This window comes from Chrysemys picta, chromosome 13 (assembly GCF_011386835.1).
Source record: "Chrysemys picta bellii isolate R12L10 chromosome 13, ASM1138683v2, whole genome shotgun sequence".
NCBI lineage: Eukaryota > Metazoa > Chordata > Testudines > Emydidae > Chrysemys > Chrysemys picta.
This window is the reverse complement of record NC_088803.1, coordinates 20,973,808-20,999,028: the sequence shown is the minus strand read 5'-3', so window position 1 is coordinate 20,999,028 and position 25,221 is coordinate 20,973,808. Positions and strand designations below refer to the sequence as shown.

The following is a 25,221-nucleotide window of genomic DNA, read 5'->3' as shown; positions in this document are numbered from 1 at the left end:
TTATGAAACTGTGGGTCTTCTGGATCTGAAAACCCAAACTGGAAACCCATACCAATTTTTTTTAGATTTCAAAATCTGGATGCAATTTTCCTAGCTCAGTTCCATCTCTAACTGAGATAGATCCTATCTCATGAATTTTTATTCAATCTTTATACAGGCAAAACTCCTATCGACTCCAAGGAGACATTTGCCTGAGTACATCTAAAAAAATAACTTTGGGTTTTAGTCGGTTAGGAGGTAGAGTACATAGAGAGAAAGAAAATATCTTCAGTCAAAAGGAATCAGATGCCTCTTAAACATTTTGCTAGTATTTTCAAAGGAGCTTAAGAGAGTTAAGTGAGCAATGAAACTTTCTATGAGTGCAATAGTAACCTATTTTATTAGTGTTATAAATGCTCAATATAGAATCATAGAAGTGTAGGACTGGAAGGGACCTCAAGAGGTCTTCTAGGCCAGTCCCCTGCACTCAAGGCTGGACTAAGTAAATATAGTATCCTCCATTGCAGCATTTGCGATTTTCAAAGTAACTAGAAGGTATCAGCGAAGTAGAATTGAGATTTTCAAAGGAGCCTAAGTGAGTTATAAACCCAAATGTCATTGAAGTTCCTAATTCCCTAGGTGGCTTTGTGAATTCCAGTCTAAGTCTGTGTAAGGGATTTGACAGTAATGAAGAATCTGAGTCAAAGAAATCTCAGTATAGGAAAATTTCTCCCTGAATGCTGTCTTCACTACAATTCCAAGCTATGATTTGCCAAGAAATTAGTGCAATTCAGAAAAGGATTGGACATTTATATTGTTAATAGCGGCCATGAATCATAGACGTGGTTAAAGCTGATGGGCTCACTAGCAGTCCTTTGTTCAGGCTAAATGGAAGAAGCAATGAAATGTGCCTTTATGTAGTGATAGCTGGAAACAGTAGGAAGCCACTGCCCAAGGCAATGGGATGCATGGCAAGGCCAACCAGAAGCTATGCCATGTGAGCTTTGTCTGTGTCAGCCTCATTGCATGCAATCACTTCTCCCTTCTCTTTCCACTGGGGGCACCTTTAACAGCTCACTGTCTTGTGATCTCCAGATTCTCGGCCTTGGCTGAGCCCTGTTGCTGTTTGGAGCTGAGGCATCCCTCTTCATGGTTATCAAGTTGGCTATTGTTTGAGGAGGTACACTTATCTAGGCTATTGTTTTGCTTTCCCCTTAGCAATCCCTTTTGATCTAACTTCATGCATTCAGTCAGGTACCACAACCACACTGAACAGGAAAACAGAGTCGCACATAAAAAAGTAATACAGACATTTCCCCGGTTCATCACACATGTGACATCATCTATCCCAACAGTTTTCTCAAAGCCAGCTTCACATCCTTATTTTTCAGGCTGTAGATGATGGGGTTTAACATGGGCGTTAAGATGCTGTACTGCACGGACACTAGCTTGTCAAGAGCAAAAGAATATCCAGAGGCAGGTCTCATGTACCTGATGAATGCCGTCCCGCAGAACAACAGAACTATAGTGAGATGTGAGGCACAGGTGGAGAAGGCTCTGCGCCTGCCCTCCGAGGATCTGATCCCGAGGATGGTGGAGAGGATACAAATGTATGAAGTCAGAATGAGGAGGAGAGAGGCAAAGCCTAATGTCATACTGAAGCAGAGTATCACCATCTCGTTAGCAAAGGTGTCGGTGCAGGAGAGCTGCAGCAGAAGTGGCAGTTCGCAGCTGAAATGGTTAATTTCATGGGGACTGCAGAAACTCAAGTCGGTAAGGTAAACTGTGTTGAACAAGGAATCCAGGAAACCAGATATCCATGCACCCAACACCATCTTCACACAGACCTGGTGGCTCATAGTGGTGCTGTATCTTAAAGGGTTGCATATGGCAGCATATCAATCATATGCCATCACTGAGAGGAGAAAAATCTCTGTCCCAACCATGAAAATAAAGAAGAATATCTGGGCAATGCAGCCACTAAGTGAAATCGTCTTCTGCTTTGCCAGGAAGTTCTCCAGCATCTTCGGAACGGTGACTGAAGAGTAACAGATATCAAGAAAGGATAGGTTGCTCAGGAAGAAATACATAGGGGTGTGGAGATGAGGATCAACCTTTATTACCAGAATGATCAATATGTTTCCCACCAGAGTGATTAGGTAAATAACTAAAAACACCAGGAAGAGTGGAATCTGGAGGTGTGAGTCATTTGAAAGTCCCAATAGGGTAAACTCAGTCACTGTGGTTTGATTTTCCATCATCCTTTATTCGTAAAGGCCTTGACCTGGTAGAGATAAGAAGGTAAGATAGTGAGTTCATTAAACAAAGCAGAATGCGGTAAAGCTAATGCATTAAATAGATCTATCTATCTATCTATTAATGAATGCTGGCTAGCATATACATATATATCATAATAATTGTATGTATTATCAGCAATATATATATATATAATATATATATATATATGTATATAGTATGCATTAAGCACCAATAATATTAAGCACAAATATTGTAACAGTGATATAGCTTAATCTGTCATACACCATAATCCTGTTCACTTATGCTAAGTATCCCATAACACTTTGCATTTGCTGAAGTAAGCATTTGGCACAATAGGTAGGAGACTTGTCAAAATAAGATACATTTGTTCTTTCTTAGTACAAGCTATGAAGGTACCTTCACTGACCAGTACCTGGAATGCTAGTATCCAAAACAAAGATAAGGAAGAAACAGAACTACAAGTTAGGAAACTGGAATGAACTGATGGGTTGGATTATAGTAATGTGTAAAGAAATGTGTTACTTGTAAAATCATATAAGTAATAACTGAAATGTGTAATCTTGGGAGAACACTTTCTGTGTAAGGCGAATGTAACATTGCTGCACGGGACTGCTCTTTGTAGACTGGTATCATATAAAAACTTTTCCCTGTACCATATTGATAAACAAGACTGACTTTGGTTATTTGGTCTCTTGAATATATTTCATAATGTACCAAAGTGTAGCCAAGCAATTGACGGTCTATCTATCTATCCAATAGTACCGTGCCCATAATGGTGGCATCCAAGTGTTTATTTATTTGCTAGTATTGGCTGACATTTTCGATGGAGCATAAACCCCAACAGTGTTTGACTGTCATTAACAACTATTTTTCTGAGATCTGTCAGTTCACCAGTTCTTAATCCATTTAATGTGTGCTTTATTGATATTGTATAGCGGTGAGTTTTCAATCAGAATGTCATGCAATACTAAAGAGAATGCCTTACAGATGTCTAAGTATATTGCATCTGTGTAATTATCATTATCAGCCAAACTTTTACTTTTATGAAAAAGGAGGTGTGTTTGACAAGACCTCTTTTTCATAAAAAACATGTTCACTAGCATTATTATTATCCTTGTCCTTTAATTCATTTTTAAGTGTATCATATATCACCTTTTCTATTATTTTTCCCAGGATTGATGTCAGGGTAGCTGTAATTACCCGGGGTAGCCCTTGTGCCTTTTTTGAATATTGCCACAATATTAGCACTCTTCTACTCTTTTGGAATCATATGGTGTTGTGAGATTAAATATTGCTGGTAGATGTTCGGCTCCTACCAATGTAGGACCCTTGTATACTGATAGCCCTGACTTTACACTCCCATGGTATCATTTACTGTACTTTCTACCAAAATGAACCAAGGTAAAGAACACATTTCCACATACCTGACGCTTGTAAATAATTTTCGATGTTCACAACTGTCTCTGGCATTCGGAGGCTCTCTCCACCTGACCCTGTATGTTTGATGAAGAATGGAGAATATTGTGTTAGTTATGCAATCTAGCAAATATAGTGGCAAAGAACTAGAGACTTAATTAGAAGGGATCTATATTAGGAAAGCCTTCTGATACCCAAAAAATTAATTATTTTTATTTATACTGTTAACTTATCAGGAAATATTCTGTTACTGTTGGGACACACCACATGAACTTTCTCACACTCCATAACCAGAAATTGCCTTTTTTCCCCACAAAGCATGGCCTTTCTGTTATTGCTGTTAAATATAAATAAACAGTGTAGACCTAGGTTGTTACTTATTTCCCTGTTATTTTTATAGTATATTTTCTCCTTCAGATCTTCATAACTTTTCTTAAAGCAACTCTCCCTAAGGATTCTTTTGTATCTTCTACTCATCTCAAGTATTTCCCCCGCATTCTTACTTTCCTGAACTTTTGTTTTGTGTTTTGTAATACGGCGGTGTAGGGTCTGGTCTATTTCCGACTGACGTCAATCGACCTCTGGGGGAATTGGATTGAGAACTTGTGTCAGGTGAGGCTGCACTGAAGCAGCCTATGGGACCACGGTTGGTACTGCAGCCACTTCCCTGCCTTAGTCCACAAGTTTTGGCCACTTGCTTGGAGCAGGATGAGCCGTGCCATAAGCTCAGCATCCATCTCTAAACAGTTAAATAAAAAATAACAGAATTTGTCTCTCTGTGCTTTTAAATAAAGAAACAAAAACTCAAAGGCAAGCATTTAGTTGTCGGGCAAGGTCCTGACCTGGCTGCCTGTCATATCCCAATTGGTTAGTGTCACTTTCAGGTGTCTATATGGGTATATCAACACACACCATGACATCCCAGCCCAGGTCTATAGACTTGGATTATCGGGGCCAGTACTATTTCTCTAAAAATAGCTGTGTAGACAGTGCTCTTGACCTGGGCTAGGAGGCTCGCTTCTGTGGAGTGTGTCACTCTGTGTGCAGGGGACTGGACTAGAAGACCTCTGCCAATCATAGAATTCTATGATTCTACAACACACCTTGGACAACCAAGTCTTGTTGGTAGCCCCAAGTGGGTTTTGTTTGAGGCAGTAGTGTCAGAATGATAATACTTTGCTACAATGCTTAATGTGTCAGAGCATGTTTCCATCAATAGCATGCCACACCAGTAAACTGATACCCCTTCACCTGGGATGAATTTCAGAAAAAGGCCTGTTCACCACTTATGTCCTAATAAAACCATGTGGCCCAGAGACCATATCTTAGCCAATATATCACAATGTCTCCATCTCTCTCCATCTGCAAAACAGGGCTGGTATACTTATCTATGGGAAACACATCTCAGTTGCTGTGTTGGAACATGAACTAAAGTGGATTATTCATGTGTCTAGCCACTGGTAAAACCTGGTCAGACTTCTCTACCATTGGGAAGACCAATAAAATATAAAGAGATAAAGTCCATCACCTCATTCTGAGATCATTCACAGTGCTGCATTTCAAAACTCATAAACTGAAATGGGAGGTACCATGTTAGTCTTGTGTATTTTAATATTTCCCATTTCCAAGCAATGTAGTGAGGGTTGGATTTATCCCACCAGAATCATTTGGCCCAGAGTGTTACTGGAAAGAACCTAAGGGTTGCTAAATGGCCATAAGCCCCTCCGTAATGGCTGCATATTGAGGCCTTCTGAGATATATTGTCCTACTCAGTCAGTCAACAGTAGAATGCCCAGGTTACTGAAAGAGGCTTTTCTCCACACTGCTCTGGAGGCACCAGCCCAGAAAACAAAAGGCTTTGAGAAGTTAAGACATTTGAGAAGTCACTGCAAAAGGAGCAGACTTACTCTCCTTTGGGATATAAGCTGATCATGAACTAAATTCATGGACTGTTTGTTCAACATTTGAACGTTACTACCCATGTGTTCTCTTTGGACTTTAACCATTACATTGACTCCTGTGCTCATCTCTCTCTCACTCTCCCTTTTCCCTGTATTTTTTCTGGTGTGAAATTGATCTCCTCTAAAGCAGTGATTCTCAACCAGGGGTATGCATATCCCTGGGGATACACAGAGGTCTTCCAGGAGGTATATCAACTCATCTAGATATTTGCCTAATTTTACAACAGGCTACATAAAAAGCACTAGCGAAGTCAGTACAAACTAAAATTTCATGCAGACAATGACATGTTTATACTGCTCTATATACTATGCATTTAAATGTATATACTATACATCTAAATTTATATTCCAATTGATTTATTTTATAATTATATGGTAAAATGAGAAAGGAAGTCATTTTTCAGTAACTGTGTGCTGTGACATTTTTGTATTTTATGTCTGATTTTGTAAACAAGTAGTTTTTAAGTGTAGTAAAACCTGGGGTGCGCCAGACAAACCAGACTCATGAAAGGGTGAGAGACACTGCAGGAGTGGGTGCCCAATTTCCATTAATTTTTAAAAATCCCCCTTAGGTTCCTTTGAGAATCTCAGCCTAAATACTCCACAGTGGGACTAATTGTACTTTCAATGTGTCCATTGAGTCCAGTGGACATACTCCTGGCTTATGCCAAGGTGAGTGTGAAGAAGATTGGGCCCATTGACTGCAATGGAGCTACTCCTAATTTATCCCAGACTAAGTGAGAGGAGAATTACCCCACTGATACCGAACTAATGATTCCTGATTTATGCCTGTGCGAGTGAGAGGGGAATCAGCCCTATCATCGCCAGAGGAGTTACTCCTTATTTACTTGCAGCTGGCCTGGTGCGCCTTACATCTCTTCTGGGACTCGAAGGGCAGGCTGCAGAGGGCACAGCTGAAGGCGGTGGATTTGTTGTGGCACCTCTTCAGGTGCCTGGTGACCCCTCCGAGGAGCGGCAAACAGCAGAGGCTAACAGCGGGAGTTTGCCTGGGAGTTCGCCTAGGGAGAGCTCACTGAGGCTTTCATCTGTAGGTTTCTTTGAGTAGTTCCTGCAACAGGTGAGGAAGTTCTTAAGAGGATGGTGATATGGAAGGTGAGCGATCAGCTGTTGTAACCTGCACAGGTTGTGCCATGTTTGTCTTTCTTCCACAGGACAGAAGCGACTTTGTCTGTACAAAGTGCAAGCTGGTCTCCATATTGGAAGAGAAGGTTCGAGGGCTGGAGAAACGAGTATCTACAGGTACCAATGCGGAGAGTGGACTAGATGACCCATCTGAGTGAAGGGAGCAGAAGGAGACTCCACCGATTGGAAGGCAAAAGATGCACTGTCCTAGGGATGGGGGTTCCACGACCACCACTCCCAAGAGGAGGAGGAGGGTGGTCGGGGACTCCGTCCTCAGGGGGACTGAGTCATCTATCTGCTGCCCCGACCGGGAAAACTGAGAGGTCTGCTGCTTGCCAGGAGCTAGGATACACGATGTGACGGAGAGACTGCCGAGACTCATCAAGCCCTAGGATCGCTACCCCTTCCTGCTTCTCCACGTGGGCACCAATGATACTGCCAAGAATGACCTTGAGCGGATCACTGCAGACTACGTTGCTCTGGGAAGAAGGATAAAGGAGTTTGAGGCGCAAGTGGTGTTCTCGTTCATCCTCCCTGTGCAAGGAAAAGACCGGGGTAGAGACCGTCGAATCGTGGAAGTCAATGAATGGCTACGCAGGTGGTGTCGAAGAGAAGGCTTTGGATTCTTCGACCATGGGATGGTGTTCCAAGAAGGAGGAGTGCTAGGCAGAGACGGGCTCCACCTAACGAAGAGACGGAAGAGCATCTTTGCCAGCAGGCTGGCTAACCTAGTGAGGAGGGCTTTAAACTAGGTTCACCGGGGGAAGGAGACCACAAAGCCCTGAGGTAAGTGGGGAAATGGGATCCTGGGAGGAAGCACAAGCAGGAGAGCGCAAGAGGGGAGGACTCCTGGCTCATGCTGAGAAAGAGGGATGATCGATGAGTTATCTTAAGTGCCTATACACAAATGCAAGAAGCCTGGGAAAGAAGCAGGGAGAACTGGAAGTCCTGGCACAGTCAGGGAACTATGATGTGATTGGAATAACAGAGACTTGGTGGGATAACTCACATGACTGGAGTACTGTCATGGATGGATATAAACTGTTCAGGAAGGACAGGCAGGGCAGAAAAGGTGGGGGAGTTGCGTTGTATGTAAGAGAGCAGTATGACTGCTCAGAGCTCCGGTATGAAACTGCAGAAAAATCTGAGTCTCTGGATAAAGTTGAGAAGTGTGAGCAACAAGGGTGATGTCGTGGTTGGAGTCTGCTATAGGCCACCAGACCAGGGGGATAAGGTGGATGAGGCTTTCTTCCGGCAACTAGCAGAAGTTGCTAGATCGCAGGCCCTGGTTCTCATGGGAGACTTTAATCACCCTGATATCTGCTGGGAGAGCAATACAGTGGTGCACAGACAATCCAGGAAGTTTTTGGAACGTGTAGGGGACAATTTCCTGGTGCAAGTGCTGGAGGAACCAACTAGGGGCAGAGCTTTTCTTCCCCTGCTGCTCACAAACAGGGAATTAGTAGGGGAAGCAAAAGTGGATGGGAACCTGGGAGGCAGTGACCATGAGATGGTCGAGTTCAGGATCCTTACACAAGGAAGAAAGGAGAGCAGCAGAATACGGACCCTGGACTTCAGAAAAGCAGACTTTGACTCCCTCAGGGAACAGATGGGCAGGATCCCCTGGGAGAATAACATGAAGGGCAAAGGGGTCCAGGAGAGCTGGCTGTATTTTAAAGAATCCTTATTGCGGTTGCAGGAACAAACCATCCCGATGTGTAGAAAGAATAGTAAATATGGCAGGCGACCAGCTTGGCTAAACAGTGAAATCCTTGTTGATCTTAAACGAAAAAAGAAGCTTACAAGAAGTGGAAGATTGGACAAATGACCAGGGAGGAGTATAAAAATATTGCTCAGGCATGCAGGAGTGAAATCAGGAAGGCCAAATCACACTTGGAGTTGCAGTTAGCAAGAGATGTTAAGAGTAACAAGAAGGGTTTCTTCAGGTATGTTAGCAAGAAGAAGAAAATCAAGGAAAGTGTGGGCCCCTTACTGAATGAGGGAGGCAACCTAGTGACCGAGGATGTGGAAAAAGCTAATGTACTCAATGATTTTTTTTTTTTGCCTCTGTCTTCACGAACAAGGTCAGTTCCCAGACTGCTGCACTGGGCAGCACAGTATGGGGAGAAGGTGACCAGCCCTCTGTGGAGAAAGAAGTGGTTCGGGACTATTTAGAAAAACTGGACGTGCACAAGTCCATGGGGCCAGATGCGCTGCATCCGAGGGTGCTAAAGGAGTTGGCGGGTGAGATTGCAGAGCCATTAGCCATTCTTTTTGAAAACTCATGGCGATCGGGGGAGGTCCCAGATGACTGGAAAAAGGCTAATGTAGTGCCCATCTTTAAAAAAGGGAAGAAGGAGGATCCGGGGCCGGTCAGTCAGCCTCACCTCAGTCCCTGGAAAAATCATGGAGCAGGTCCTCAAGGAATCAATTATGAAACATTTAGAGGAGAGGAAAGTGATCAGGAACAGTCAGCATGGATTCACGAAGGGGAAGTCGTGCCTGACTAACCTAATTGCCTTCTATGAGGAGATAACTGGCTCTGTGGATGAGGGGAAAGCAGTGGATGTGTTATTCCTTGACTTTAGCAAAGCTTTTGATACGGTCTCCCACAGTATTCTTGCCACCAAGTTAAAGAAGTATGGGCTGGATGAATGGACTGTAAGGTGGATAGAAAGCTGGGTAGATCGTCGGGCTCAACGGGTAGTGATCAACGGCTCCATGTCTAGTTGGCAGCCGGTTTCAAGCGGAGTGCCCCAAGGGTCGGTCCTGGGGCCGGTTTTGTTTAATATCTTTATTAATGATCTGGAGGATGGTGTGGACTGCACTCTCAGCAAGTTTGCAGACGACACTAAACTAGGAGGCGTGGTAGATACACTAGAGGGTAGGGATTGGATACAGAGGACCTAGACAAATTAGAGGATTGGGCCAAAAAAAACCTGATGAGGTTCAACAAGGACAGAGTCCTGCACTTAGGACGGAAGAATCACATGCACTGCTACAGACTAGGGACCGAATGGCTAGGTAGCAGTTCTGCAGAAAAGGACCTAGGGGTCACAGTGGACGAGAAGCTGGATATGAGTCAACAGTGTGCTCTTGTTGCCAAGAAGGCTAACGGCATTTTGGGCTGTATAAGTAGGGACATTGCCAGCAGGTCGAGGAATGTGATCGTTCCCCTTTATTCGACATTGGTGAGGCCTCATCTGGAGTACTGTGTCCAGTTTTGGGCCCCACACTACAAGAAGGATGTGGAAAAATTGGAAAGAGTCCAACGAAGGGCAACAAAAATGATTAGGGGTCTGGAGCACATGACTTATGAGGAGAGGCTGAGGGAACTGGGATTGTTTAGTCTCCAGAAGAGAAGAATGAGGGGGGATTTGATAGCAGCCTTCAACTACCTGAAGAGGGGTTCCAAAGAGGATGGAGCTCGGCTGTTCTCAGTGGTGGCAGATGACAGAACAAGGAGCAATGGTCTCAAGTTGCAGTGGGGGAGGTCCAGGTTGGATATTAGGAAAAACTATTTCACTAGGAGGGTGGTGAAACACTGGAATGTGTTACTTAGGGAGGTGGTGGAGTCTCCTTCCTTGGAGGTTTTTAAGGCCCGGCTTGACAAAGCCCTGGCTGGGATGATTTAGTTGGGAATTGGTCCTGCTTTGAGCAGAGGGTTGGACTAGATGACCTCTTGAGGTCCCTTCCAACCCTGATATTCTCTGATTCTATGATTCTATGATACACCTGGGTGAATGAGATGAGAACCAGGCCATCTGTGTTCCTTATTTAATGACAGCAATTTACAGCTGCGGGAAGTGAGGGCAAAATGAACCAGAGACTGTGCTCACAGTGATGATAGCTTTTTAAACACCCAAGGATCCTCATCCTTAGCTGTAGGCAACCAATTTACATCAGGTGAGGAGGTTGAGTTTCCAATTTTCAAAGATGTCAATGACTATGCAAGGCACAAGTCAGAGAAGAATCAGTCTCATCATCTTTAGCCTACATATATTGTCTACAGAGTCTATTGTAACTAACCTCAGCTGCTTATATATGGACAATGTGATCATCTCATAGACTCATAGACTTTAAGGTCAGAAGGGACCATTATGATCATCTGGTCTGACCCCCTGCATGCTGCAGGCCACAAAACCGTCCCTACCCTTCCCTTGACTCTGCTGTTGAAGTCCCCAAATCCTGTGTTTTAGTTACTTCAATTGGCAGAGAACCCTCCTGCTAGCGGAGGATTGACAACTGTACCTTCAGCACCCACATCACAGACCCCCTACCAATTGGTGGTTCACTAGCTTTGAGGAAATAGCAGAAGTTGGTAAAAAAACAGAGGTGGGAGGAAAGCAGCATTATGCAGACACTTGTGATTTTTCATGAAAAAAAAAATAAACCTTTTTTTGTTTGACAATAGAAAACCAAAGATTTTCAACTGAATTTTCAAAATGTACAGCCAAAAACCGCCACCAGTGATTTTATTATTCTTGTTCTTATTGCCTGAAATCTGTAGCTAATTATTTAAAATCCCATCCTCTTGCATATCCTATTCAGGCTGTACCAGAGATAAATGAATGTCTGCTCCAAAGCCTGTTGAAGTCAATAGAATGAGATAGAGGCGCAAAGAGATTCTAGGATTGGGCTGTCCAAAGGGAGCACTCCTTTTCAGCCACTGTAGTGAGAGAAATCAGCTGTTGAGTCCCTGGATGCTTTAAGCTTACAGAACCTGAATGGAGCCCAGACACTGCCCCAATCTCGGGGGTCCCTTGGCACACTCTTAGGGCACAGACCCTTTGTCTAGCACCCTGTCCTGAGAGCTGGAGCCCCTGGGCTCAGTGCAGATCCTTCAAACCCCCCCGCTTCCCCCGTAGCTTAAACACACCCTCTCCCAGAATCCCACCAAAGGGATGAGCCCTCTGGGTCACCATTTAACTATTTCAGGACACATGTGGAAACCACAAAGCATATAACATACACAGAAATACCCTTCACTAGCTCACCCTTCCCTTGGGAGTTCTTAAGGGACCATATGGGTTCAGGAGGGTAGACAGGGTCCCCTGCCTCATCAAGCATGTACATGTGGGGATGCTTCTCCCTCCTCCTGAGCTGGAGGAAAATGGCCCTGAAGAAGAGCAGTTCCTGCTCTTTTATAACATTTAGCCCCTTCTGCCAGGTCAGGTCCTGCTCCCCTTTCTCAGGTGATTTCAGGTCCTGTTCCCGGATAAACCAGTTCTCCTGGTTGGGAGCCAGTCTATTATTTAGAGGTATTCCATTTCAATGGGAGGGCAATTAACATCAGTGACCTTCCTTTGTTATCCAGGTGCCAGCACCCTTCTGGAACTCTAGTTCAAGATGGAGGTCAAAAGACAGTAGGAAGGTAAAGACCAGCTCTGCAATCAAAATGGAATTTGTGGTCTGACACAGACATATACAAAGTTCATAATCTCATCCAGAATTCATAAATTCTACAGACAGATTCCACAAATTGTCACACAGGTGCTTGAACTTTACTCTTAGAACTGGTAAGTTATTAGTTCCCCTATACCAGAACACTCATCTCATCTAACTGCCAAACAGAGTGATATCCCTTCAGGTTAGCTGTTCTCTCTCTAGTGCTTTCCCCTTTAGACCAATAATTATTTGTGCTCCCGTCGCTCCTGTTAATCTCCAGAAATAAATATGGCTGAGATTTACAAAGTCCCTACAGGAGCTCGATGCCCAGTTCTCATTTTAGTTATTGAAAATTGGACATCCACATCCCCCAGTGGCTTTGAGAATCCCACTCAATATTATTACTATCCTTTCACAGTCATGTACAATTCCCAACCACTGAACTGCCAAGGGAAATTCCACTTTTTCATGCAGAGAATAAATAATGCTGCAGGAGAGAGATTCATTCTTTGCTAAGAGGCAAAACGCACCAATCAGGGTAGAAGAAATGGAAAATCATCTCAGACATGTATAAGTCCCTTTATTGAAGGATCCAAAGCAGAGGAAGGAGGTGTGAATAGAAGATGAGCTCTGACAATCGCGGTTCCGGAAACGTGAAGACGTGACATCAGGGAATCCAGCATGAAACACACCTGACTTAGAGGTAAATCAATTGACCAATACTTTTTGATTGTTTCCCTACATACCCCATCTGTCTGTTTCCATCTTTTGTCTGTCTTAAACTGAGGATATGTCTATACTAAAGCGGCTACAACAGCACAACTACAACACTGCAGCTGTGGCACTGTAGTACCATAAACTCTTCCTACAACAGCAGAAGGGGTTTTCCATTGATGTAGCAAATACACCCCTTCAAGAGGCAGTACCTAGGTCAGCCCAAGAATCTTCCATCAACCTAGCTGCACCTACAGTGGGGGTTATGTTGACCTAACTACATTGTACAGAACATGACTTTTTTCAAAGCCCTGTGTGAAGTTGCTAGGTTGACCAGTTTTTGGTGTAGACCAGGTTTTAGATTGCAAGCTTTTTGAGACAGGGACCATATTTTGTTCTCTGTTTGTATGGCACTTAGCACAATGGGGGTCCTGATCCAACACTAGGGCTCTTAGGCACTAGGATAACATAAAAAATAATGATAAAGATGGAGAGGTCTGGGAATATCAACTGCTGAGAAATCTACCTACCAAACTACTAGGTGCATAGTAAACGATCAGCACCTCTCAGGATTTAGCCTATAGTGTTCTGTAATGGTTCTGACTGTTCTACCTCTTCTAGGTTTTAGAGTTTTAGATCTATCTATCTATCTATCTATTTAGGCTAGGATTTTTTTAAACATGACTTAGGGCATGGGGCACCTAGCTCCCATTAAAAACTCTAATTTATTTTTACATTTCTCTATCCTTATTATGCTAGCTGAGTGACATATCAGCTAGGTTTCATAAGGGATAACTGATAGACCTAAACTTTGGAGTTTGATATCCCTGCCAAAAAGGCCAATGAAAAACTGATAAAAACCAGTGCGCCATCAATTCTCCAATAGGAGAGATCAGAAAGAGCAGTAGGATATTCCCAAGAGCCTAATGAATTCAGGCACCAACTCCCACTGAATTTCAGGTGGGATATTCAAAGGTGATCAGAATTAGACCAGTGTGGATTATTTTGAAAATTCCAGGCAAAATGTCTATGAGAAATATGAACAAATAGGAAATCCTGGGGGCGGAGGTGGGGGCTAGAACAAGTTTATTAACATTTCTACACTTGTTGAGGATTAAAATATAAACCACAGATGTGATCAAGAGAGGGAGACAGTTTCAGCTTCATTTCTGAATGTGCGTCTAGAAAGCTGTGCTTGGTCACATGGCAGAATAATGCTATTTGTTTATGAGCCTCAAAACACAATTGCAGATCAATTCCCAATTCTACCAACCTTACCCATCTCAACAGATTTAGGCTATTTCAGATCAAGCGGGGAAATTAATTCCAGCAATGTATGTCCCCTATGGAGAATACTCTTCCAGCAGCTTCTTCTGTATTATATTGAGGAGGTGGTGGCATGAGGCTCTCCACTGACTGTGGTTGTATCAATATGGGGCAGAAAGACAGTCTCAAGTTTATATGTCTTACTTGTGGACAGTATAGGAGTAGAGCAAACATCTTAAATTCTACCCAGAAAACTCGATGATGGAACACATGTACCTTCTCCTTTCACTAGGGGTGGCAGGTGGTATCAGATCTGCACGCTCCATTTCATTTAGGGCTTTAGAGGTTAGAATAAATTCTATCCAGAAGTTAAGCAACAGGCAATGTACATAACAGAGAACGGCTGACCTATACCTTCTCCTCTCTTCATGGCACTATTTATACAATGAAAAACTATGCTTTCAAAATTCTTATTAGCCTTATTTAATTAATTGAGCTAAGGTGACTGTGAAGATCTTAAGCTCTGACTACATTAAGTGTCTCAGGGTGTTTCAGATCAGAATAGCTGACTCAATTTAGCCAGCTTTTTAAAAAATGGCAGTTTTTTACATCATTGTCACAATCATAGAATATTAGGGTTGGAGAGACCTCAGGAGGTCATCTAGTCCAACTCCCTGCTCAAAGCAGGACCAAACCCAACTAAATCATCCCAGCCAGGACTTTGTCAAGCTGGGCTTTAAAATCCTCAAAGGATGGAGATTCCACCACCTCCCTAGGTAACCCATTCCAGTGCTTCACCACCCTCCTAGGGAAATAGTGTTTCCTAATATCCAACCTAGACCTCCCCCACTGCAACTTGAGACCATTGCTCCTTGTTCTGTCATCTGTCACCACTGAGAACAGCTGAGCTCCATCCTCTTTGGAACCCCTCTTCAGGTAGTTGAAGGCTGCTTTCAAATCCCTCCTCACTCTTCTCCTCTGCAGACTAAATAACCCCAGTTCTCTCAGCCTCTCCTCGTAAGACATGTGTCCCAGCCCCCTAATCATTTTCGTTGCCCTCCGCAGGACTCTCTCTAATTTGTCCACATCCCTTCTGTAGTGGGGGGCCCAGAACTGGACACAATACTCCAGATATGGCCTCACCAGTGCAGCATAGAGGGGAATAATCACGTCCCTCGATCTGCTGACAATGCTCCTACTAATACAGCCCAATATGCCGTTGGCCTTCTTGGCAACAAGGGCACACCGTTGACTCATATCCAGCTTCTCATCCACTGTAAGCCCTAGGTCCTCTTCTGCAGAACTGCTGCTTAGCCAGTTGGTCCCCAGCCTGTAGTAGTGCATGGGATTCTTCCTTCCTAAGTACAGGACTCTGCACTTGTCCTTATTGAACCTCATCAGATTTCTTTTGGCCCAATCCTCCAATTTATCTAGGTCACTCTGTACCCTATTCCTACCCTCCAGCATATCTGCCTCTCCCCCCAGCTTAGTGTCATCTGCGAACTTGCTAAGGGTGCAATCCATCATACCCCAAGCGTGCCTCCACTTTTCATACCAGTGACCTATCCCTGAAGAGACAGTGCTGTAGGCAATGGGAGCGAGAAGAAAGAAAGTGCTATGTGCTCCTAGCAAGAATGAGGCAGGGGAGAGTTGTCAGGGTCACTTATATTGGGCTATGTAAATACAGGTTTCAGTCCAACAACATGCCTATTTTAGGAAGTTGGGTAACAAATTGTGGGCAACCCCTTATCTGAGGTCAAATTTTTCTCCAAATACCCTAACATTTAATATAAAAGAAACAGAAAAAAAAACTGTATCAGGAATACCTGACAGAAGTACTTGATCTTGAAGGGTTTTTATAGATGCCTAGAGTCTAAGGCCAGAAGGTATCATGACCTCCTATATTACACAGGCCATAGAAATCTCCCAAAATGATCCCTGTTTGAACTACATCAGATCTTTAAAAAAAAAAACAATTTTGATATAAAATTGCCAATGATGGAAAAGTCAATCCTCGCCAAATATTAGGGCCTGGCTCAGTGATATGGCTGCCCTCGCAGCTAATGAATGAAAAGGAAATGTCCTAAAAATTCAAAGCAATTTGGGCTGACTTTTCTTTTTTCTAAGATCTGTTCCAGGATTTATTTTGGGGAAGTTCTAGGGTCTGTGTTATCCAGGAGTCAGGCTAGAATAAATGATCACAATTGTCCCTTCTGGCTTTGGAATCTATATATCTATGAATACATAAAATACATAAAACCAAAGTTCAGATGTCTGAGTGACTAGAGAATTATCCTTCTCAGTCCAGCTTCTTGAGCCAGCCATTGGGCTAGTAACCCACAATGGAAGCTTTTGAACAACTTGGAATTAAAATTTTAACATTATATTAAAATACAAAAGTTTTGCTTCTTTGTCTTTTGTTTCAGAGTTTATTTTATTCCTGCTAGATGCAAAACATAACAAATATTGAATCTGGAAACCAAACGACCATCACAGAATTCATTCTCCTGGGATTTGGGATTCTCCCTGAAGTGCAGATTCTTCTCTTCCTGGTGTTTCTAGTGATCTACATTGTGACCATGGCCGGGAACATCCTCATCGTTGCGCTAGTTGTGGCTGATGGGCACCTTCATACCCCCATGTACTTCTTCCTGGGGAACTTGTCCTGTTTGGAGACCTGCTACACCTCCACCATCCTGCCCAGGCTGCTGGCCAGTCTCCTGACAGGGGACAGAACCATTTCTGTTAACAGCTGTTTAGTGCAGTTCAATTTGTTTAGCTGTCTTGTGTCTACAGAATGTTATCTCTTAGCCTCGATGTCTTATGATCGGTATTTTGCAATATGCAAACCACTGTGTTATTCAACCCTCATGAATTTCAAGTTCTGCACTGAGCTAGCAACTGGGTCATGGATAGGTGGCTTTCTGGTTAGCTCTGTGACAACATATTTGATATCACAGCTAACTTTTTGTGGCCCCAATGAAATGGACCAGTTCTTTTGTGATCTCACCCCAATGATTAAACTGTCCTGCACTGACACACATCTGTTAGAACTTGTGACCCTCATCTTCTCCTCTGTGTTTTCACTGCCCCCATTTCTACTAACCCTGACATCCTATATTTGTATCATCGCTGCCATCCTCAGAATCCCTTCCACCACTGGGAGGCAAAAGGCCTTTTCCACCTGCTCCTCCCACCTCATCGTGGTGACAATTTTCTATGGGACTCTCATAATTGTGTATCTGCTACCAAACAGAATGAGAGATCTAAACAAAATATTCTCTGTCATCTACACAGTCCTGACTCCTCTGGTCAATCCATTCATCTACAGCCTGAGAAACAAAGAGGTCAACGAGGCCCTGAGACAAGCTGTCAGGAAATTTCTGTCTTTCACAAGAATGCAGATAAACTAAGGTCTTTTTAGATATAGATATATAGAGATAGATATAGATAGAATGAAATAGAGACAATCTGAGCTAATGATATATAGTTGAGAATCCTCATGTGAATTCACATGAGTATGACTTCCTAGGTTAGACCATTCCTTTATCAGAAAGCACACATTAGGTGCTCCCTACTTCTGGGCATCTGATACAATATTAGTGCAAAATGAGGACAGAGGGTCAAATCCCACAGAATGTAAGAGAGAGAGAGAGAGAGAGAGAGAGAGAGAGAGATCCTGAAGCACTGTGCCTGATATAAGATATGAGGCTTGAACCATAATCAGAAAAGTTAGGCTATGCAGTAAACTAAACTCAGGCCATGTATGAAATCAGATGCTTACAAGTTCACTGTCCGAAACATGACCTTGGCAAGGGCACTGCTAAAACACAGGAACTCCTAAGAAGCAACAGATACTGTGTGTCTGTGTGTGTGCGCATGAGAACACACTTCAAAATATTAATCCAGATATATCCTGACCTAACATCAGATAAGAGGGCTTGACAGAAGTAATGGATAGGGATGTTTTGTCCAAGACACCTGGAGCAAGGTACAAGGAGAGGTAACAAGCTGAGGGTGAACAAACATGTGAGGTGGTACATATGTTGTTCGTCTCAGTCTATAAATGATGGGGTACTTCTCTTTAACCCTTTGTGAAGCCAAGGGGACAGCAGACCATTCCTGCTGCTGACTGAGCTGCTCCTTGCCATGGGGCACTCATGTGTTAGCATACCTGTAGCTTCTATGGGAAGCTAGGGCTGTGCCATGAGGACAATAAACCTGATCGAGTGCCTTTGCCACTGAACCATGCCTATGGTCTTTCTTTGTGAGTAACATAGAGGTCGGCTGAATTAGCTTGCTGAACTGTCTGCTAGTAGAAAGAACAGGAGTACTTGTGGCACCTTAGAGACTAACAAATTTATTAGAGCATAAGCTTTCATGGGCTACAGCCCACTTCTTCGGATGCATACAGAGTGGAATAAATATTGAGGAGATATATATATATACACACATACAGAGAGCATAAACAGGTGGGAGTTGTCTTACCAACTCTGAGAGGCCAATTAAGTAAGAGAAAAAAAACTTTTGAAGTGATAATCAAGCTAGCCCAGTACAGACAGGTTGATAAGAAGTGTGAGAATACTTACAAGGGGAGATAGATTCAATGTTTGTAATGGCTCGGCCATTCCCAGTCCTTATTCAATCCTTTGTTGATTGTGTCTAGTTTGCATATCAATTCCAGCTCAGCAGTCTCTCGTTGGAGTCTGTTTTTGAAGTTTTTCTGTTGTAATATAGCCACCCGCAGGTCTGTCATTGAATGACCAGACAGGTTAAAGTGTTCTCCTACTGGTTTTTGAGTATTATGATTCCTGATGTCAGATTTGTGTCCATTAATTCTTTTGCGGAGAACTGTCCGGTTTGGCCAATGTACATGGCAGAGGGGCATTGCTGGCACATGATGGCATATATCACATTGGTAGATGTGCAAGTGAACGAGCCCCTGATGGTATGGCTGATGTGATTAGGTCCTATGATGATGTCACTTGAATAGATATGTGGACAGAGTTGGCATCGGGCTTTGTTGCAAGAATAGGTTCCTGGGTCAGTGGTTTTGTTCAGTGATGTGTGGTTGCTGGTGAGTATTTGCTTTAGGTTGGGGGGTTGTCTGTAAGCGAGGACAGGTCTGTCTCCCAAGATCTGTGAGAGTAAAGGATCATCTTTCAGGATAGGTTGTAGATCTCTGATGATGCGCTGGAGAGGTTTTAGTTGGGGGCTGAAGGTGACAGCTAGTGGTGTTCTGTTATTTTCTTTGTTGGGCCTGTCTTGTAGGAGGTGACTTCTGGGTACTCGTCTGGCTCTGTCAGTCTGTTTTTTCACTTCAGCAGGTGGGTATTGTAGTTTTAAGAATGCTTGATAGAGATCTTGTAGGTGCTTGTCTCTATCTGAGGGATTGGAGCAAATGCGATTATATCTTAGAGCTTGGCTGTAGACAATGGATCGTGTGGTGTGTCCTGGATGGAAGCTGGAGGCATGTAGGTAAGTGTAGCGGTCAGTAGGTTTCCGGTATAGGGTGGTATTTATGTGACCATCGCTTATTAGTACAGTAGTGTCCAGGAAATGGACCGCTTGTGTGGATTGATCTAGGCTGAGGTTGATGGTGGGATGGAAATTATTGAAATCATGGTGAAATTCCTCAAGGGCTTCTTTTCCATGGGTCCAGATGATGAAGATGTCATCAATGTAGCACAAGTAGAGTAGGGGCATTAGGGGACGAGAGCTAAGGAAGCGTTGTTCTAAGTCAGCCATAAAAATGTTGGCATATTGTGGGGCCATGCGGGTACCCATAGCAGTGCCGCTGACTTGAAGGTATATATTGTCCCCAAATGTGAAATAGTTGTGGGTGAGGACAAAAATCACAAAGTTCAGCCACCAGGTTAGCTGTGATATTATCGGGGATACTGTTCCTGATAGCTTGTAGTCCATCTTTGTGTGGAATATTGGTGTAGAGGGCTTCTACGTCCATAGTGGCCAGGATGGTGTTTTCTGGAAGGTCACCGATGGATTGTAGTTTCCTCAGGAAGTCAGTGGTGTCTCGAAGATAGCTGGGAGTGCTGGTAGCGTAGGGTCTGAGGATAGAGTCCAATAAGACAAGCCTGATGTTAGGGTGCCAATGCCTGAGATGATGGGGCATCCAGGATTTCCAGGTTTATGGATCTTGTGTAGCAAATAGAATACCCCTGGTCGGGTAACTTGTCTGCTAGTGTTGCTCACATAAGAGCTCTAAGAACAGTAATGACATTTCAGCAGCAATAACATCTTTCAGCACTTAACAATGCTAACCATATTGGATATCTTTCCCTCTGCAAACAATGGGAATAACAGGTACTCAGCAACTGCTCAGCACCACACAGGATTGGAGGTTTAAGGTTCTCACAGCTGTAGCACTCCCATCTCTGTGATTTGGCACAATTACAAATACATGACCATTTTCAAACACACCATATTTCCTTTTACAATTAGCTACCAGTGAAACATTATTTTCTCTCCAAGAGAGTGTGTGTGATACAGTTCTGATCACCTCATCTCAGAAAAGATATATTAAAATTAAAGAAAGATCAGAGAAGGGGAACAAAAATGATAAGGGGTATGGAACAGCTTCCATATGAGGAGAGATTAAAAAGATTGAAACTGTTCATCTTGGAGATGAGACGACTAAGGGGGGATATGACAGAGGTCTATAAAATCAGGAACGGTGTGGAGAAAGTGATTAAGGAAGTGTTATTTAACTCTTCACATAACTCATGAATCAACGGTCATCTGATGAAACTAATTGGCAGCAGATTAAAAAAAAGGACGGAAGTACTTCTTCAGACAACACACAGTCAATATGTGGAGCTCATTGCCAGGGGAAGTTGTGAAGGCCCAAAATATAACAGGGTTCAAAAGAGAATTAGATAAGTTCATGGAGGGTAGGTCCATCAATGGCCATTAGCCAAGATGGTCAGGCACTTAGGTCTAATGTTCTGGGTCTCCCTAAACCTCTGACTGCCAGAGGTTGGGATTGGGCAACATGAGATGGATCACTCGGTAGTTGCCCTGTTCTTTTCATTCCTTCTGGGGCATCTGGTGGGGGCCACTGTTGGAGGACGGGATTCTGGGCTTGATGGACCATTGGTCTGACCCACTATGGACGTTCTTATGCACTTAGTACTCAAGGGACGATAAATAGAATATAATAAGCTGCTTCTCATGCACATTGACTCTCACTGCAGGGAACTTCTCTGTCACTGTGTCAGAGAATGGGAGAAACTAGTCTCACCCTGACCACCATGGCACGTTGCCCAGACAGGTCTGTGGAATGAAGTGAAATGTTTCATCCATTCTAGAGAGCCCTGGGAAGTATTATACATGAGACTTGTATAAAGTGGAAGAAGATGAATAAGACAAATCTGAATAGAGAAAAGGGACAAATCTCATAATATAATATAAGTGAGCTGGGATTTTCCAAGGAGCATACGTACCCAACTCCTACAAAACTCAGCCCCTGTTAAAAACTTGAATTTTCTCATGAGAAATTTTAAGTGAATTATGTTCACCAGTTTTTGTCCAGATCCAGAGACTGGGATATTAAGGAAGCTTTATAAGAAGAAAGAGCAATAAAAGATGCAGAAGATATGCCAAGACATCAAGACACAGTTGAAAGCAATCTCCAGTAGAAGAGTGGAGATACCATGATGTTTGGCATTTTTCAGTATCATACAAAATATCAATACAGAATATCAAGAAGAGAAGACACAGTCCAGCATGGACTGCCATTGTGTCTGAATGATTCCATATTATTCCTAGGAGAGAGAACTTCAATGAATACATAATCCTGTGGTACACAAGAATGAATTGAAAGAGATGATATCTTAAATTTGGATCAGGTATAATAATAATAATAAATATACGTTACTCCAAGATGTAAGAATATTTAGACACGTGTGCCTGTGACACCAGCACTGACTAAGCCAAATTGGCACAGCCTGAATTAATTCAAAAGGATATATGATAAAAATAAAAATAATAAAAAACTTAGTAACAAAAGTTCAGCACAGAACAACAGCTGAGATTTTCAAAGCCACCCAGGTAATTGGATGCACAGTTCTGATTACTCCTGCATGGTAAGTAGCAGAAACTCCAGAAATACTTATATAGACATTGAGGCCACCTTCAGTGGATTCTTAGACAATCCTTAACCGGCAAGTCCTCGGTTTGAAGCACAGCCCCCAGCATAAGGCAGTCCACAGGAAAACTATAACAATAGTCTGCAAGGTAAATAAGTAAAGAAAAAGTAAAGAAAGTAAATAAGGAAGTGTTATCTACTCCTTCTCATAACACAAGAACTAGGGGTCACCAAATGAAATTAATAGGCAGCAGGTTTAAAACAAACAAAAGGAAGTATTTTTTTCACACAATGCACAGTCAACCTGTGGAATTTCTTGCCAGAGGATGTTGTGAAGGCCAAGACTATAAGAGGGTTCAAAAAAGAACTAGATAAGTTTATGGAGGATAGGTCTATCAATGGCTATTAGTAGAGTGACTAGACAGCAAATGTGAAAAATCGGGACAGTGGATAGGGGGGTAATAGGAGCCTATATAAGAAAAAGACCCAAAAATTGGAACTGTCCCTATAAAATTGGGACATCTGGTCACCCAAGCTTGATGGACAGGGATAGTGTCTCTAGCCTCTGTTTGCCAGAAGCTGGGAATGGGCATCAGGGGATGGATCACTTGGTAATTGCCCTGTTCTGTGCATTCCCTCTGGGGCACCTGGCATTGGCCACTGTCAAAAGACAGGATACTGGGCTAGATGGACCTTTTTTCTGACCCAGTATGACCATTCTTATGTAGTTTCAAAGAGGACAGGATCCATTGTTCTTCATGTCCACTGAGGTTAGGACAAGGAGGAATTGGTTTTATTTGCATCTAGACAGTTTCAGGTTAGATATTAAGAAAAAAATTCTAACTATAAGAATAGTTAAGCACTGGAACAGGTCACCTAAGGAGGTTGTGAGATCCCCGTCACTGGAGATTTTTTAAGAACAGGTTGGACAAACAGCTGTTAGACTTGATCTAAGTTTAGTTAGTCTTGCCTCAGCACAGGGAGCTGGACTAGATGACATCCTGAGATCTCATCCAGCACTACATTTCTGTGATTCTGTGTCTATTTATATCTGTGAATTTGTTTGTGGCAGACCGTTGTGCTTGTATGTTGATAACTAAGGCCACAATTTTCAAAGGAAGTGATGGGCCAGATTTTTAAAGCCATTTAGGCACCTGGTGGGATTTTCAAACATCTAAGTGTCTAACACACATTGAAATAATTTGGATCTTAGTGATTTTGGATGCCTCCATTTTCAGTTGTCTAATCTGTGCTGCCTTTAAGGGGGCTGATTTTCAGAAAGTACTGAGCACCACCCACTGCAAAATCATGTCCCTTTACAGTGACTTAAATTGGGCCACTCTAATCTTTTAGGCAGCTTTGAAAAATCTTACTCAGAGGGGGAGATTTTTCAAAGGCACAAGGGATAGCTAGGCATCCAGCTCCCATTTCAAAGACAGCTCATGTCTTTACAAATCCTCCCCCTTCCCCAGTGCCAACTCTGAATGCCATATTAAATATGTTGGCTGGGCTTCTGCTCATCTGGGCAGCCCCATATTCTACACTTCCCATCCCTCCCTTATGTCTGCCAGGTCTCTGCATCCCAAGGCAAATCCACAGTTCCTGGGAACTCAGTATAACTTGACTAAGTGTGAGAGTCAGGTCTCGTCTAAATGAACACTTAGTTTGCCACGAGCTGGGGTGTTCTACCGTGCCCAAAATATCTAAGTGGATGCTGCTCTCATGCAATAATAGTTCCCGAGTGCACTTTCAGTTACTCCCGCTGCAAAGCAGGCTAGATCAAATGACACTAGGGGAACTGTTAGTGTGTGGCAGCAATGTCTAGACATACTCTGGGTACACAGCAGTCTAGTGTGGGGTAGGTTTACACCCCATCACTAAGTGTCCACGTAGATAAGCCCTTAGTGACGGTCTGAAAGTCTTGGGGCTTGCATGCTTTATGGCACAGGTGGGAAAGGGATATTAATTAGGTAAGGAGGTGAGAATAGGGGGTGGCCCCGGACAGGAAGGACATAGAAAGTGAGCAAAAGAGAAACAGACACTCTAGAAAGAAAAGAAGTGTAGACTCACCTCCTGCTAGTAATCCTCAGGAATTAGCTCTTCAACCCACGAGTGCCCTCTGCAGGCCGGTGATCCGCTTGCCGTTGTCCCCCGTTTCCCTCCCAGGACCCTTGTCTCAGGGTTTTGCCTCCTGCAGTACCCCACAGTCTTACTGGGTTTCCCCACCCACTATCCCCACATCGCCTCAGTCGTGGCTACTGCCAGTCTCAGTTTAGCCCCCGCGCCCTAGGGCGGACTGCAGTCTATCAGCCGATCATCACAGGCAACAAGGGGTTTAGACTGGCTGCCTTTACCCACCCTCAGGCTGCCCCTCTGCAAGCCCAATACCTAGATGGGCCTTGAACTAGGCCCTGCAGCCTGGGGAGTTACTTGGCTAGGGCCTCCGAGCTCCTAAAGCCTTTCCCCAGCCCTGCCTCACTCTAGGTCCCCTGGGTGAGTTCCCAAGCAGCCAGGCCTGTCTCTCTCTCTAGTCAGAGGGATACTGCTCCTTCTGGCTTCCCAGGCTTTCTTATAAGGCCCAGTTCCTTTTTATAAGGCCCCAGCTGCAGCCACTTCCCCCAATCAGCCAGGGTTTTGCTCCCTTTCGCAGCCCCAGCCCTCTGCAGGGCTTTCCCAACCCTTTCAGGGCTGGAGCGGGTGTTCACCCCGCTACAGAACGAAAGAACGAACGAAAGAAAGACATAGAGTCCTGATAAAGGTGATGAAGATAGATAGATAGATAGATAGATAGGAGTTAGTGAGTGAATGAGTGATTAGCAAGAGATAAGGGGAACGAGTTGATTCATTCTTGTACCGCTGAAAAGTATTATTCGGTTTATCCGTGCTATTCATATTCATATTCATTCATATTTGTCATATTCAGTGATGTACCTGGGTATGAACCCGGGTGGGATATAGACAAGGAAA

General features: G+C 43.5%; 1 protein-coding gene and 1 pseudogene across 1 annotated transcript; one reads left to right on the top strand and one right to left on the bottom strand.

Annotated features, from left to right (window-relative positions):
* Positions 1-544: 544 nt before the first annotated feature.
* On the bottom strand, positions 545-24,804 carry LOC101941722 (olfactory receptor 5V1-like; annotated as a pseudogene).
* On the top strand, positions 16,595-17,560 carry LOC101941979 (olfactory receptor 6B1-like). Its single transcript, XM_008174332.1, has one exon. The coding sequence runs from the start codon at positions 16,595-16,597 to the stop codon at positions 17,558-17,560; it is 966 nt and encodes a 321-aa protein (XP_008172554.1).
* Positions 24,805-25,221: the final 417 nt, after the last annotated feature.